Source organism: Cnephaeus nilssonii (assembly GCF_951640355.1).
Source record: "Cnephaeus nilssonii genome assembly, chromosome: 13".
NCBI lineage: Eukaryota > Metazoa > Chordata > Mammalia > Chiroptera > Vespertilionidae > Cnephaeus > Cnephaeus nilssonii.
In genome coordinates this window covers 7,992,337-8,008,509 of record NC_137084.1, presented here as the reverse complement: position 1 = coordinate 8,008,509, position 16,173 = coordinate 7,992,337, and the positions used below count along the sequence as shown (strand labels likewise).

Genomic DNA, 16,173 nt, shown 5'->3' with positions numbered 1-16,173 from the left:
ACTATGGCCTTGGAACTCCGGAGACCACGGTTGTGGGCGGGAGGGCGGGCCTGCGTTTCCTGTGGAATGTGGCAGCACAGGTGCTGATGATAAATTCATTTATTTATTGACATTGGTGATGGTGCATGTCCTTTAGTGCCCCCTGTGCACCTGTGTGCGGAAAAGATTATTCAGAGGTTTATTTAGGTGGTTAACTTTAATTGATATTTGATTTTTAAAGTGGTAGTCATTGATGCTTTGAATGCTTTTTAAGCCTTTATTGAGCGCCTACTGTGTGCCAGGCAATAGGTGCTGGGGACAAATTCGGGAAGTCCCTGCCTGCTAGAGCTTAGTCATCAGTACACTAGCTTACAAAACGCAGATAAGCAAGTGCAGTGTACCTGAGGTCAAAGCTGCGGGGGGCGGGGGGGGGGGGGAGGGCAGAGCCTGAGCCAAGTTGAGGCACAGGAGATGGCTAGGTTCCAGGAGCCCCAGGGAGACCAACAGGTCTGCAGCAGGGGGTGGGGGTGGGGGTGGGGGGGCTGAGGGAAGGCAAGGGGAGGTCAGGGAGGGGGCCCGCAAGGATCGGCTTTTCTGCCGAGATGGAGCCCTTGCAGAGTGTGTGAGAAGCAAAGGCATTTGAGTTACATTTTTTAAAAAAGAAAATAATATACACTGAGTGGCCAGATTATTATGATCTCTGAACGCATAATAATCTGGCCACTCAGTGTATTTGTATCTCAAATGGGTACCAAAAGTATTCTAGACTTTTGCTGGAGATCAACCACCTATTTGCCCTGAGCTTTCTATCAGCCAGTGCAAAGGGGAAAACTGATCAGGTGCACGATTTATAGTATCTTTGATATCAAATAAACGAGGTACTCAAGAGAAGTACACTGAGTGGCCAGATTATTATGCGTTCAGAGATCATCATAATCTGGCCACTCAGTGTGTGTGTGTGTGTGTGTGTGTGTGTGTATATATATATATATATATATATATGATGAGAGATAACTCACATACCATACCACTTACTCTTTTAAAAGTGTACAATTCACTGGTTTTTAGTCTATTCATAAGATTGTCCAACCCTTTCCATTAGCTAATTTTAGAACATTTTCATCACCCCAAGTAGGAACCTGCCACCCATTAGCAGTCACTTCCTTCCCTCCTCCTCCCCCCAGCCCCTGGCACCTGCTAATTTACTTTCTGTCTCTGGATTTGCGTGCTCTGGGCACTTCATACAACTGGAACCATGCACCGCGTGGCCTTTGGAGCCTGCTTCCTTCTCATCGAGCAGAATGTCTTCAAGGTTCATCCACGACGTGGCAGGCGTCCGTGTTGGTTCCTTTTTACGGGTGAGAAGTCTCCCAAGTACGGACGGACCACATTTGTTCACCAGTCATCAGCTGATGGACATCCCAGTTTCCACCTTTTGGCTATTATGAATAATGCTGCTATGAACTGAGTAATATATTTAAAACCTTTTTAATTTATTGATTTTAGAGGGAGGTGGGGATGTTGATTTGCTGTTTTACTCATTTATGTATTCCTTGGTTGACTCCTGACCAGAGATCGAACTCACAACCTTGGCATAGAGGGACAATGCTTTTAACCCTCCAAGCGACGCCAGCCGGGCTCTGCGTAATATTTTTAAGGAGTCGTCCTGCCCCCGAGTAGAAGCCACGGGACTCTGCACTCATCCTGACGAGGGAGGAGAGTCCCTGGGCTGGGTGCAGTGCAGGGGACGGGAGGGGTGAGGCCCTCTTCAGATTTTGGGGTGGACATAAACAAGAGGAACTGAGGGTGCTTGTGCATTGACTGACCTGGGGAAGGTGGGTGGGTTTGGGGGAGGACCTATTAGACATCTTGACTGGACAGTGGGATGTACAGGAAGAGGGTTTGGGACAGAGATCTTGGCAGCGATGTGAATTTGGGAGTATTCCGCAGATAGATGGTGCTGTGATGGCTAATTTTTAAAAAACGCATTTTTTATTGATTTCAGAGAGAAAGCAAGAGGGGGAGAGAGAGATAGAAACATCAAGGAAGAGAGTGAACCATATGTTCCAGATATGGGTCCCACATCAGATATAGGAGGTGCAAACATTGGCTCCCATTTGGCGAATTGCCATTTAGCTCTGTCGATTGTATCCTTTGATGCAATCTAACTAGAGAGATGGCAGTGTGAGGACCCCGCCAGCACTGGATTGAAGATTGTGGGATGGGTCTGGCCCTGCCGACACCTTGGTTTTAGCCCAGTGAGACCCGTGTCAGATGTCTCACCCAGGGAACTAGAAGTTAAAAAAATGTGTGTTGTTTGAAGCCACTAAAGTTGTGGTAATTTGCCCCAACAGCAGACAGAAAACCAGCCCTGGCCCATGGGCAGGTTCTTTTCCTCCCAAAGTGGAGCTCCCACAGGCAGCCAGCAGAGGGCAGCAGCCACCTATAAACAAATCCCGGGACCAGCATTAACGCAGCTGGAAGTCAGGAGAGGGGGTCAGGACCCTGGTTACAGTTGGGTGACCAGAAGGGAGCACCGAGGGAGGCTTCTGAGGTGCCGTGACATTCTGCGTCTGAGTCCTGGCCACAGAGGGGTGTGGTTTTGTGGCAGTTGACTAGACACTTAAGGTATGTGCAGTTTTCTGTGTTACACGTCCATACAAATGGGTGGGGAGAGAGGGGGCATGGGGTAGGGGGTGAAGAGAAGGGGAGCGGGAGAATGGATCACAGTAAATAAATATCGGCAGAGCTGAGCAGATCAGGCCTCAGTTCCACAGCTGCCTTTCCCCCGGGTGCATCCCAGGATGCTGGCCCGGCTGCTCACACCAGCCCCTCTGAGGAAACCTGGCTGAGATGCCTGTGCTGCCCACGTCAGTGTTCCAGGTGTCGGCTCCTCTGCCAGAGGCTGCGGGCCTATCTGCGGGCCAGAGGCATCACCTACCTCCCACGTAACCCCTGACCTCCTCCACCAACACCCCTGCCAGTTGATTCCAAGGTCTGCGCAGCTCAAAGGCAGAAAAGCTCAGTCGTCAGTCTGTTTGCCTGCCATCCATGTACCCATTCACTGATTTGTCTACCTAGCCACTCATCCATCCATCCATCCATCCATCCATCCATCCATCCATCCATCCACTCAGCCACCCATCCATGCACCCATTCACCCATCTATCCACCCATCCACTTATCTATCCATCCATCCATCCATCCATCCTCCCAGCCACCCATCCATGTACTCATTCACCCATCTATCCACCAATCCATTTATCCATCCATCCATCCATCCATCCATCCATCCATCCATCCATCTTCTCAGCCACCCATCCATGCACCCATTCACTGATTTGTCTATCTAGCCACTCATCCATCCATCCATCCATCCATCCATCCATCCATCCATCCATCCATCCTTCCATCCATCCATCCATCTTCTCAGCCACCCATCCATGCACCCATTCACCCATCTATCCACCCATCCACTTATCCATCCATCCATCCATCCATCCATCCATCCATCCATCCATCCATCCATCCTCCCAGCCACCCATCCATGCACCCATTCATCCATCTATCCACTTATCTATCCATCCATCCATCCATCCTCCCAGCCACCCATCCATGTATGCATTCACCCATCTATCCACCCATCCACTTATCTATCCATCCATCCATCCATCCTCTCAGCCACCCATCCATGCACCCATTCACCCATCTATCCACCAGTCCACTTATCCATCCATCCATCATCCATCCATCCATCCGTCCGTCCGTCCATCCGTCCATCCATCCATCCTCCCAGCCACCCATCCATGCACCCGTTCACCAACCTATCCACCTATACACTTATCCATCCATCCATCCATCCTCCAAGCCACCCATCCATGCACCCATTCACCCATCTATCCACTTATCTATCCATCCATCCATCCATCCTCCCAGCCACCCATCCATGTACGCATTCACCCATCTATCCACCCATCCACTTATCTATCCATCCATCCATCCATCCTCCCAGCCACCCATCCATGCACCCATTCACCCATCTATCCACCAATCCACTTATCCATCCATCCATCCATCCATCCTCCCAGCCACCCATCCACGCACCAATTCACCCATCTATCCACCAGTCCACTTATCCATCCATCCATCATCCATCCATCCATCCATCCATCCGTCCGTCCGTCCATCCGTCCATCCATCCATCCTCCCAGCCACCCATCCATGCACCCGTTCACCAACCTATCCACCTATACACTTATCCATCCATCCATCCATCCTCCAAGCCACCCATCCATGCACCCATTCACCCATCTATCCACTTATCTATCCATCCATCCATCCATCCTCCCAGCCACCCATCATCCATTCACTCATTTGGCACTTTCTGGTGCCTTCTCTGTGCCTGGCCCTGGACCCCTGCTCCTTCCGGGTCTGTTCCTTGCAGGGTCAGCACTTTCCCACTTGGCTGTGGCTCCTACAGAACGGGGACGGTAAATGAGTGCTGCCCAAGCGTGGAGACACCCGACACCTGTGCTGGGGGTCATTGTAGGGAGCACGTAAATGGCCCCTCGGAGCCTGCAGGTGAATGTGTGGGAGGCAGGGAGGTGGGTGCCCGGCTCTGAGTCCAGCCTCGGGGTGAGGACAGCTGTGTCCCAGCACACACCTTGGCCAGGCTCTGTTCCAGGGACCCCCACAGCTGGTTGTGCATCTCAGGAAAAGGACCTGCCCTGGGGCTCGTCTAGAAAGGCAGTGGCTGCAGCAGCCGTAGTCTCAGCCGCTTCTGTGGGCTGTGGGCAGGCACATTTGGGAGGGTGGGAGGTGGACTGAGGTGGGTGGAGAGGACTCGCACCCTCTGAAGAAGGGCAACCGCCACCGGCCCATCACACATGAGAGGTGACACGGTGAAAATGGGGCCGTGTCATCAGTGGGGGAGAATTTTCAAGAGAACAGCAAGCCTGGATTTTTATGTGGATTTAACTGGTTTTTCTATATTAAATTCAAATGTCGGTTGTGGGGCTGGATGCAGCTCACACCAGCCTCCACCCTCTGGGGAGGGCAGCCAAAACCCCACATCAGACGCCGGGGGACGGACTCCTGCCCATTCCCACCACACCATCCAGGGGCCAGAAGCAAAAGTGTTCGGCCCTAGGTCCACAGGGCCTGGGTGTGAAAGATGGCTGTGCAGCCTGCTGTGTGACCACAGTGGAGCTACGACCCTCTCTGGGCCTCCTTGTGCCCGCTGTGAAGTAACGGCACCGACCGACCAGCTGATCTCTGCGGAATCCTTCCCCTGCGAGATGGCGAGTCTTTCCGACATTGTTGCTCTTTCTCCACCACTTCTACCACCCTGTCCAGGCCTGTCATCGCTCACCTGGACTTCTGCAGCTCTCTCCTCTCGGGCTTCCCACCCCACAGCTGCAAAGACTAAGATGCGAATCAGATCCTGTCACTGCCCTGGTTAAAACCACTCTTACTTTGCCATGGCACTTAGTACCAAGTTCACAGTCCTCACTGCGTGAGTTGGTTCTGGTGGCCTCTCCTGCCCTTCGCTCTAGCCACGCCGTCCTTGCCGCTCCTAGAGTTAGCCCAGCACACTGCTGCCTCAGGACCTTTGCACTGGCTGTTCCCGCTGCCTGAACTGTCCTGCCTTCCTCTCCAGGGTTTTACGTTCTGGCTCCTCATTGCTCAGCTCCCCAGGGGCCTCTCTGACCAACTCAGTCTGTCCGTGGTACCCCCTGTTACGTGTCCATCAGCACCCCTTTCTTCCTCTGAAGCTATCATGTTTTGGTGTTCTTTTTCTGGTTCAGCATCTGGCGCCCTCTGCAAGAAGCCATCGCCCGAGTGCAGGGGTGGTGTCTGCGTTGTCCACGGCTCTCTTTGTGGGCGGGGCATGAGTGAATGTCTGTAGGGCCTGAGTGCCAGCCTCCATAAGGTCTTGGCTTAGGTGCTCAGGAGCCTTGTGATCTTGGGCAACTCACTGCCCTGCTCTGACCCTGTGTCCTCATCTGTCAAATGGGGCAGGTCCCACCATGAGCCCTCCGGCTTCAGGGAGGACCGAGGAGAGGGGGGGGGGGTTCCTGCGACACTGGCCCGGGGTGCTGCCTCCGTTTAGGACCTAGAATGCGGTGCCAAAGCTTCAGAAGGCCTTTCTTGACCGTGGGTAACCAGGGCTTGTGGTTTGCTGAGGTTTTCTTGGGGACCGAGGCACCTGGGCACCAGATGGCGCTCGAGGCCTGCGGCTGGCAGGGAAGGCTGTGGCGGTGTGCGGGACCCCGGCTGCCTGAGCGGCTCCTGAGGCGGGTCCAGCTGACAGGGTGTGCTGCCCGCTGAAGTCTGATGTTACAAATGCCCCTTCTTTCACGAAATGATGGTGCTCCTCGGTGGTGGTTTAAAAGCAGGTGCCCCCACTCCCCCACATGAAAACACTGGTGACTCTAGGTCGGTCCCCGAAAGGTTGGCGGGAAGGTTTAGCTCCATGAAATCCCAAATACTCTGTTGGATGGGATCAGGGGTCAGGATTTGGGGCTCATGGAAGAGGCTGCTGGGAAGGTGCGACAACTCCCATCCCAACACACATGTGTGCACACACAGACACAAGGACATATAAACACACACATGTACACACATAAGCCCCTACACACAGACACAGGCACACACAGACACAAGCACTTATAAACACATATGCACATATGTGCACACACAAGCCCCTGTATACATGAATGCACACACATGCTCGCACACACAGACACAAGCACACATGAACACATGAACACATGCACACACACATCCCTGCACACACAGATGCAGACACACACAAACACACACATGCACACACACACACACACTCAGAGGGGAAGTCTCAGGAACACCCACAGCACTCCATGTGTCTCACCAAAGAAGACGGATGCCCCCAAGTCCCTCCCGAATTTTCAGCTCAGCCCTGGGGCTTGGGACCCGGGGAGAGGCGGGGAGCTTCCTGGGCAGATGTCACCGGACAGTGTTCCGCGAGGGAGGTGTCACGCACACACATTTATTCGGGAGCGCGTCTAGCCACAGCCCTCCGGATCTGTGCACACTCACTTAAAAAAGAAAAGGTTTCCATCAAAGGATTTTTGGTAATCACCTAGTTTTTAATACAATGTTCATATACAAAACCCCCATTTCAAACAACGTCCTGTACAGGAGAACACAGAAGCATCCGACGGCACAATTCTAGCACACGAGGGACGTCGCCGCCTGCGGACTATGAACAGAGCAGGCAGCTCGCGGAATGTCAGCGCTGCGTCAACCCCACGGTCGCGACAAACACGGTGTATCTCCTTCCCCTCCCGTGTTTCTCTGGGTGCTCGAGACTTGGACCCCGTCACCCACAAGACCTGTGTGCACAAAGCTCTTACAATCCTAACTGTCCAACAGGAACGTTCCTGTGAGTAAAAATATAGAGAAGTGTTACCAAAATAGAAGGCTTTATTAATAAAAATCTTTGGTAGTAACAGTATTTTAAATTCCTCTCAACGATATCTGGTTAACTAGTAAAAGAAATTCCCTCCACCTTTGACCTACAGGAAAAGAAACCCTTCAAACCCACCACCATAGAATCGATTAGAAAAAAGAAAAAGAAAAAAGAAACAGACCCTCAATAAATATCCTAAAGCCGTGACCGAGCCCTGGGAGCCGTTAGACCTCCTGAAACCACTGTGGCCCCCAGATGCCTCCACGTGACTGCTCACTGCCTGTTGTCCTGTCACTGGGCTTTGTCCATGAGGAAAGGGGACAGCTGTGAGGCCAGCTCCCGGCGCAGGGGTGGGGTGGGGTGGGGTGGGGGGCAGGTGTGGCTCCCGGCGGGACCTGCCCCCGCTGGCTCTCAGGAGTAAGCTGGACGCTCCCACGCCCTCTGGCTGACAGGGCCAGGCCCCCGCTCCTGACCGGAGTGCCTGCTTCTGAACCTACAGAAAGGGTGACGGGAATGGGCTCGCTCTCCGGACCGAGAGGCAGGTGAGGTCTCAGGGCCCTGGTCTCCAATGGCTCAGTCCTTGCCCGCTTCCCCGTTCCCCCTCCACGTGGCACCAGATGTGCCCAGGGCCTCGGATGCCATTCCCACCTGTCAGGGCGCCAGGGGGATGACAGGAGGTGCTCCCCGGCGCCTCTGCTCATGGCCGCCGCGGGGGAGACGCCGGGACCGCCCTGCCGCGTGCACCGCCCTGTCCCAGCAACCGTTCTGATGAGCTCCGAGAGTAAAGATAAAAAATTCCCTGCATAATGGTTTTGTGCAAAAACAAGGGAAAAAAAAAAAAGAAACAACCCCAGAAAAAAGATTTTAAAAAATGTTGTCTTATCAGAAGGTGGTCTTCAAGGTTTGCTGCAAACACAGGAGCCACCCGACCTGGTGGGGGTGGGCTGCCTGCCCGGGAGAGGTACCGGTCGGTCGGGCGCTGGGGCCGCTACAGGGCGCCGCCCTGGTGTTCGGGGCCGTCCGGGGCGGCCTCGGGGCTGTGGTTGCTGGAGGGCTCGTCCTTCTTCGGGCCCCGCTCCATCCACGTGTCCAGCAGCTGCTGCTTGCCCTGCTCCTCCCTCATGAACAGCTCGACCATCAGCACCTTCTCCTTGTGGATCTGCTGGCTGATGTCCTTGGGGATGTCCGGGATGACCCAGTCCACGAAGTCGCTCATGAACATGACCAGGTTCTGGAAGGACAGTCAGCGCGAGGCGGTGGGAAGGAGGATCCTGGAAAATGCTCCCCACCTCTACCCACCTGGCAGCGCACCCCCTGTCACGCCCCTGCCAGTGGCCTTGGGCACCACCTTTGAGCTCCTGGGCCTTGGTTTCCTGGAAGGTATAACTGAGGCAGGAAACCTGCCAGTAGCCCCTCCCGACATGTTGGCCAGCCTTCTTTTTAAAATTTTATAGTTATTGTTTTTCAGAGAGAGAGAGAGAGAGAGAGAGAGAGAGAGAGAGGGAGAGAGAGAGAAACACCAATTTGTTGTTCCACTTGCTCATCATTCATTGGTTGAATTCCTGTATGTGCCCTGACTGGGGATCGAACCCACCATCTTGGGGTAGTGGGATGACGCTCTAGCCCAGTGGTCGGCAAACAGCGGCTCGTGAGCCACATGCGGCTCTTTGGCCCCTTGAGGGTGGCTCTTCCACAAAATACCATGGCCTGGGCGAGTCTACTTTGAAGAAGTGGCGTTAGAAGAAGTTTAAAAAATTTGGCTCTCAAAAGAAATTTCAATCGTTGTGCTGTTGATATTTGGCTCTGTTGACTAATGAGTTTGCCGACCACTGCTCTAGCCGACCGAGCCACCGGCCAGGGCAGCCGGCCTGCTCGATAGAATCTGAGCTCCGTAAATAGGAAACGCCTCTGGAGGATTCCGAATTCCTTGGCTGGGAGGCTTCAGAAATGATCCGCTGGGTCACGCATCACCAAATAAGACAAGTGTCAAGGCTTTAAAGCAATTCATCAAATGAAAACAGCGCACAAAAGGACGGGACTTTGCCTGATGCCTCCGTGGGCACGCCCCGCCCTGACCCTGCCTGACACAGATTCTCCAACTCCTGGACCCGGCCTACCTGGAAGACGATGACGAAGGCCAGCCGTGCCGCCAGGACGGCCCAGAAGTCCTTGGAGATGTCGTACTTGTGCTCCGACCACGGGGGCTCCCGGTAGTCTTTGTACCTGCAGATGCCGGCAGGAATCGGGGGCTGCGAGAGGACCCTGGGGTTCTGCCCAGTGCCATGTGGCCCCTGATGCCAGAGCCTCGGCAGGGGCAGCCCCGCCGCCCAGGTGACGGGGAGTCTCTTTATGTTGGAGGGATGGCCAGGAACCACCGTGGGCTGGCAGGGCCCGAGGGGCTTTGTGGAAATGAGGACCCCAGGTAAGGCCCAGCTGTGGGCCCACAGAAGCGGGCTCTGGGGCCCTCTGGTGAAACCCTTTCTCCAGAAGTCCCTCCTGAAACCCCGGGAGATCAAACCGAGCAAGCGGGGCTTCCGTAGCTGAAGTGGGTGGGGGTCCCTAAGCCTGGCCCCCCTAACCTCAGCCCACGCCTGCTGTCCACAAAACTCAGGCTGGGTCTGTGACACCGTTTGAAAACCACCTGCCCAGTCTTTGCAGAGGAAACTACGGGAAAGAACTACACGTTTTCTCAGCGTGGCCTGTGGAGGAGGTTACACATACGAGTGGCGTGGTCGGGGCCTGCCTGGCAACTGCCCACGGGGCCCAGTGCCCAGGGCACTCCTCTCTCTTCCAGCCACGGCCTCTTGGCTGTTACCTCCTTATCTCTGCCTAAGACAGTCCACCCCTCCTTCCCAGTTATCAAGTTTAGACATAGCCTAATGACTTCCTGCTCGGAGAGACCAGTGCCTCACACCCCTCCCCCGAGCCTGCCTCTGTCCCTCCTTCGGCGCACGTGATCTTTACTTATTGTCTGCCCCCCACTCTGCCAAGTGGGAGTGATGGGCACCCCCTGAGCTTCGGGTCTCTCCGTCCCCTTCCTCTTTCACGCAGGCCCAGAGATGCCCAGGGCGAGGACCCGAGGTCCTGTCTCCCCCCAGTCCCATCCAACTGCTCCCTGAAATCCGGGGGGTGCTTGGGCTTAATGGGCTGACACCCCTCTGCATTGGAAATGCTCTCACAAAATATGCCCCTAGTTTCCGGGCTAGGGGGCCACAGGTGTGCCCCGTGCTGGTCACTGAAAAGCTGAGGTCCAGTGGGCGACAGGAGGAGGGCCGGCACCTGGCTCTGAGGGCACAGTAGCCCTGGCCTGGACCCCAACCCAGTTACTGCCTTGCTGTGTGTCCCTGCGCAATCACCGGGCCTCTCTGGGCCGCGGCCTGGCACTCCCTCACTTATTCACATCATGCGCATTCATTGAGCAGCTACCACGGGCCAGGCCCCAATCCAGGGAGCAGATTCAGCAGGGAACACAACCCACAGGGCTCCTCACCCACAGAGCTTTATCTCGGAGGGAGCTGGATGGGAGGGCTAAGCTGCCAACCCTGGAGACAGGATCGGGCTGGGAACCCACAGTCTGGTGCCAGCTGCGGAGCGACACAGAAGTTGCACAACCTGAACTCCGAGGGGAACAGGCAGCCCGTGTTCTCCCGGCATCAGAAGCCACACACACGTGGTCCTCCTTTCCGTGCTCAAGGCCCGCTGCATCGGGAGACTGGGAAATGTGTTTGGGTCACCTGGCAGACTCCTATGCATCCCTCAAAGCCCACTGACAGACCTGCCCAGATGCCACCACCTGCACTGACCTCTGTCAGAGATGATCTTATTTTTTTCCTTGCGTGGCTCTCCTTAGCCACCTGCTAGCTCCCCTGGGCAGAATAACTATATGAATGTCCTCTCTGGGGATGGCTGTGAGCATTACATGAGACTAGGCCTGTTTTAGAACAGGGACAAATGGTAGCCACCAGCATCGCAGCTCGCAGCTCTCAGCTCTGCTCTGCCGCCTCTCACACCCACCGCCCCAGGCTGGGCTCGGTGGGTGCTGTCCCTCCCACAGCCAGCTCCTCCGGGAAGTGGGTGGTCATGGGCGGGGCCAGTGGAGGCGTGAAGCTCACAGCACCTGCAGCCCATGATCATGGCCAAAGGATGGGGTGGACCTGGCTGAAAGCGAATGCTGGGGAGTGCAGTGGTCTGGCCCACGGCCTTCCACGGCCACGGGGGTAAAAGCAACAAGACCCTTCAAATAACGGGGCCTTCCCCCTGTCTCCCTGGCCTCCCCCCACGTGAGCAGGACACCCGAACTAATGCATGGGGTGGGGAGCTGCCTCCTTAACCAATGCCTGTGACCTGCTTCCTGGTCCTAAAACCCGAGGCTGACCCTACAGACATCAGCATTGACACCCCTGAGGGGATGTCTAACGAAATGACCACACGCCTCCCTGCCTCCTTTCTTCAGAACCATCCTTCCTCTAAACCTCAGTTTAGACAAATAGGTCAAGCCTGAGCGTGTTCTTGGCGTGAACATGCCAACAACACGAAGGTACTGGTGCTCCTGGCGAGCCGGAGGCTGGGGCTTGGGCTCTGCCCGCCCGGCACCTGGGGCACCTGCCTGCGGTAGGACAGGCAGAGGGTTGGAGCGGGTCATCCTCTGCCTTTCCTGGGTGTATGCGCCCACCTATGTGTGTGGTGAAATATGGGCCCCTCCCTGACACAGAGCCTGCAGGGCACCATGTCGCTGCTCACGGATCACTCGCCGGCTGGGCGTGTCTGCTGCTGCAGCGCCACCAGCAGCACCTGCAGAGTCCAAGAGACTCGGGCCTGGGACTGCTGACTCCTGGGCAGGAAACATTCTTGCCCCTGGGACTGCTGGGCCGAAGGGTACAAAGCAGGAGCTGCTGGGGGACCGGACCTCCCTGCCTGCCAGAAAACCATGCCAGCATGGAGGAAACAGAGTTGGGAGGCAGCACCTGAGAGGCCCTGATGGCGCACGGCAGCACCTGGATCCAGCCATGCCTGAAGCTACTCTGGACTTCTTAGTTAAAAGGACGAAGGGATCTGTTATTTCTTAGCGTACGACGGAGCTGTCCTGTGACTTGCCCCTGAAAGAATCCTGGCTTGAACCGGGTTCTCCCAGAAACTGGGCTCTTCACGGGGAGGGCGGGGGGGGGGCGGTACCTGCAGATGTGCACCTCGTAGCCCAGGTCCAGGGGGTCGTTGGGGGCCGTGCCCTCCTGGAAGTCGCTGACGTTGAAGGAGGAGAGAGTGTGGTTGACGAAGCCGTGCATGGTCCCGTTCTGGCTGTACATGTACAGGTACACCAGGCGGGGGATGAAGTCGGACGTGAAGGAGATCACGAAGGCCTGGGGGGAACAGCAGGGTGAGCAGGACCCATGGCACTGGGCCCGATCGTGGGACACTCTGCCCATGAGTCAGTAACGTGACCAAATGCCAAGTGAACAAATGAAGGGTTGGGGGCATTCCTGGCAGCCCCTCCGGCAGCCCAAGGAGCTGGGGACACAACACCCCTGGGCATGAAGGCATGGGATGAATGCTGGAAGCCTCTTACTAGCTGTGCGGCCTTGGGCAAGTCACCTAACCTCTCTGTGCCTCCACTTTTCTTCTGGTTACACAGGACTAACAACACCCACTGTACAATCCTCGTGCCTTGTATTTTTTTTTTAAGATTAAAAAAATTGACTTTTAGAGAGAGAAGGAGAGGGAGAGAGAGGCAGGGGTCCTCAAACTTTTTAAACAGGGGGCCAGTTCACTGTCCCTCAGACGGTTGGAGGGCCGGACTATAGTTTAAAAAAAAACTATGAACTAATTCCTATGCACACTGCACATATCTTATTTTGAAGTAAAAAAACAAAACGGCAAAAACACCTGTATGTGGCCCGCAGGCCGTAGTTTGAGGACGCCTGGTTTAGAGAAACATCAATCGGCCACCTCCTGCACACGCCCTACCAGGGATGGAGCCTGCAACCCAGGCATGTGCTCTGATTGGGAATTGAACCAGCAACTTGTCAGTGCACGGGACAATGCTCAAGCAACTGAGCCACACCGGCCAGGCACTTTAAAAAAAAAAAAGTAAGAGCAGAAAAGTTGCCTAAGAGGAATCTCTCTTTCTCAATGTCTCTCTGTCTCTGCCTCTCTCTTGTTTATCCTCAGGACTCTAGGGAGAGTGGACTAAGGGGTCAAGGTGGGCATGGTGGTGGAGAATTTTGCTCAAGGTCGCAGGAAAAGGTCGAGGAGAATTGGTGATTCTCGCCTAACGCTCCCCACAACGTCTCAACACGACCAAGGGACACTTCTAAAGAGGAGACGCTGCTGCCAGCCGCGGCCCCGCCCAGGCTGAAAGCAGAGGGTGCCCAGCTCCCTGGAAGGAGCGACGGGCTGCCAGGCAGCTCAGCCGGGGCCTCCCTTTGCCCGACCGCTGTCACTTACGTTGATGATGACGGCAAGTTTCCCGATGCCTCTGAGAATGTTGTACCAGATTCCTGGGGAGGGAGAAGAAGCCCAGTGTTAGGGAGCCCCTGCGGCTGGTCTCAGGGACCCGGCTGGCGGGCCCAGATAGGCACCTGCCGACCCCAGACCCTGGGCTCCTGCAGGTTCACCAGCTGCTTGTAAGCAAATCCTAACTTCTAAACGAGTGCTTCAAACCAGCCGGTCCCTCAGGCGTCCTGAACAAGCTTCCGGGAGCCTGTTTACCCACTGATTGGCTGGGACGACACCCTTTTTTTTCTAGAACAACCAAGATTCAAGTTGGGTGCAGCTCTTGCCCACGGCACGGCAACTCGAGGCCAAGCCCAGAGGTTTGGTGACTAGAACTGTTATGCAGCTCTTTCCTCTGTCCCTATGTTTAGGAACAAGCCAGAAGTAGTGCAGGGGTCAAAGAGCAAACCAACCGCCCTGGGTCACGTCCTGGGGGTAATGACCATTTCCCGTGGCACCTGAACGCAGGTGAGAAGGACCACGGCTGCCCCGGAGAAGCAGGTGTCCCGCCACAGGCCTCCCTGGCAGCCGGGCCCAGGAAGGAGGTGCCTCATCTGGGGGCCCAGAGCAGGCCCTGCCTGTTAGGGCCTCGATGCTGCGACTCCTGGGAAGGGGCCCAGTGCCTCCTGCCTGACCCTAACCCAGTCCCGTTGGGCCAGGAACCCTGTCGCCGAACCGGATCGGATTCCAGCAATAACCAGCACTTCTCAGAAAGGGCGGGAGAGGCCTGTTAGTGTGACAGTCATTAGGGAAGAATGTGGTGGGTGGGGTTTCTCTATTCAGGGCAGAGGCTGCTTTGGGGCAGGAGAGCAGTGAGCACCTGGGCGCCCCCTGGGCCCCGATTTGGGGGTGCAGGTTGGTGGTCTGCAAAGACATGACTCCAGGTCTGTGGGGCCCAGGAGCTAGAAACCACGGGCATGGAGGCAGCGCCCGAGGCCGGCGTGTGAGGTGCTGCGCTCTCTTCCTCCCAGCCCGCCTGTGAGGATCCTGTGACAGCGCCCCCTGCTGCTGGCCCTCCTCCAGTCATCGGTCCCTGCGGCCCTGGGAGGGCTGACGGACTCCAGACACAGGTTGGTTGGTTCCCTTTGGTCTTCCCTGAGAGCAGGAACACGGCCCTTCACATTGCCCCGCGGCCGTGTCAGCACCCTGTGTGTGCCCGGCGCCCGTTCATGCGGCCCACCTGTGGGGCCTGAGTTTGCGACCTCCGAGCTGGGGTGCTGGAGTGCTGGGGCACAGGTAGCCTGGGGAAGGGTGCTGTCGCTGGGTAGGGGGCTCCCTCGGGAGGCAGCTGAGCTCAGCACGAGGAAACGGGTCCATGGCGGGCTGGTGACAGCGGGGGACGGGTGGGCCAGCAGAGCGTTCCCAAAGCTGGGAGCGAAGCCTGTCTTACAGGTGCCGCAGCGACTTCACGTGGGGCCAGTGGGTTTCTGAGTGACCCCCACACCAGAATCGTGGGGTCCTGCTTAAAAAGTGCAAACCAGCCCTAACCGGTTTGGCTCAGTGGATAGAGCGTCGGCCTGCGGACTCAAGGGTCCCAGGTTCGATTCCGGTCAAGGGCATGTACCTTGGTTGCGGGCACATCCCCAGTAGGGGGTGTGCAGGAGGCAGCTGATCGATGTTTCTCTCTCATCGATGTTTCTAACTCTCTATCCCTCTCCCTTCCTCTCTGTAGAAAATCAATAAAATATATTTTAAAAGAAAAGGTGCAAACCAGGGCCTGACCAGCCTGTCTCGGCGTCTTGCCTCTCCCCAGGTGCTTGGCTGAGCTCCGTGGTGAGAACCGCGGCTCTGCGGATCCCCAGGAGCCAGGGACCACACTCTGGGAAAAATCTCTGGGCTTCCTCTGTGGGGGGAGCTGCCTTCTTCAAGGCGCCTCTGCCATCCCAGGTGCTAAGCCCCATTTCCAGAAACATGACAGGGCTGTTTAGTCACCCGTGACCACACGCCGCAGCGCCCGGAGCTGAATGCCGGCAGGGGTTTGTTCCTGGAGGCTCCGCAGAAGGAGGCCGAGAGCCGGAAGCGGGTTAATCTGGTGTCAGAGGTCAGGGCTGGGAAGCTGGAGCCGGTTCCCACGCACAGGGCTGGGTCCCCTGCAGCGACTGGCCACACCCCCTCTCCGTGCCCAGGCAGGGCGATGGAGGCGCTGTGCCTTTGTGGCAGAGCTTCCCCAGCCCCCCCCCCCGCCCCCCGCCCCATGGGTGCAGGTCACAGGGGCCACGGGGCCCTCTGTCCCCTCGGGGCCCTGCACGGAT

At 56.2% G+C, this 16,173-nt stretch overlaps 1 protein-coding gene across 4 annotated transcripts in view; it reads right to left on the bottom strand.

Annotated features, from left to right (window-relative positions):
• Positions 1-7,041: 7,041 nt before the first annotated feature.
• The window catches only part of ANO1 (anoctamin 1), a 147,552-nt gene continuing 138,420 nt past the window's right edge, over positions 7,042-16,173 (bottom strand). For 3 of the 4 annotated variants that reach the window (XM_079788877.1, XM_079788879.1, XM_079788880.1), the window contains 4 exons: positions 13,874-13,926; positions 12,605-12,789; positions 9,550-9,655; positions 7,042-8,663 (listed from right to left, as the gene is read on the bottom strand). In XM_079788877.1, coding sequence (XP_079645003.1) covers positions 8,421-8,663; positions 9,550-9,655; positions 12,605-12,789; positions 13,874-13,926 — 587 coding nt within the window. In that variant the 3' untranslated portion in view covers positions 7,042-8,420. The remainder of the gene's footprint in view (positions 8,664-9,549; positions 9,656-12,604; positions 12,790-13,873; positions 13,927-16,173) is intronic. The other variant, XM_079788878.1, reaches the window with a different exon arrangement.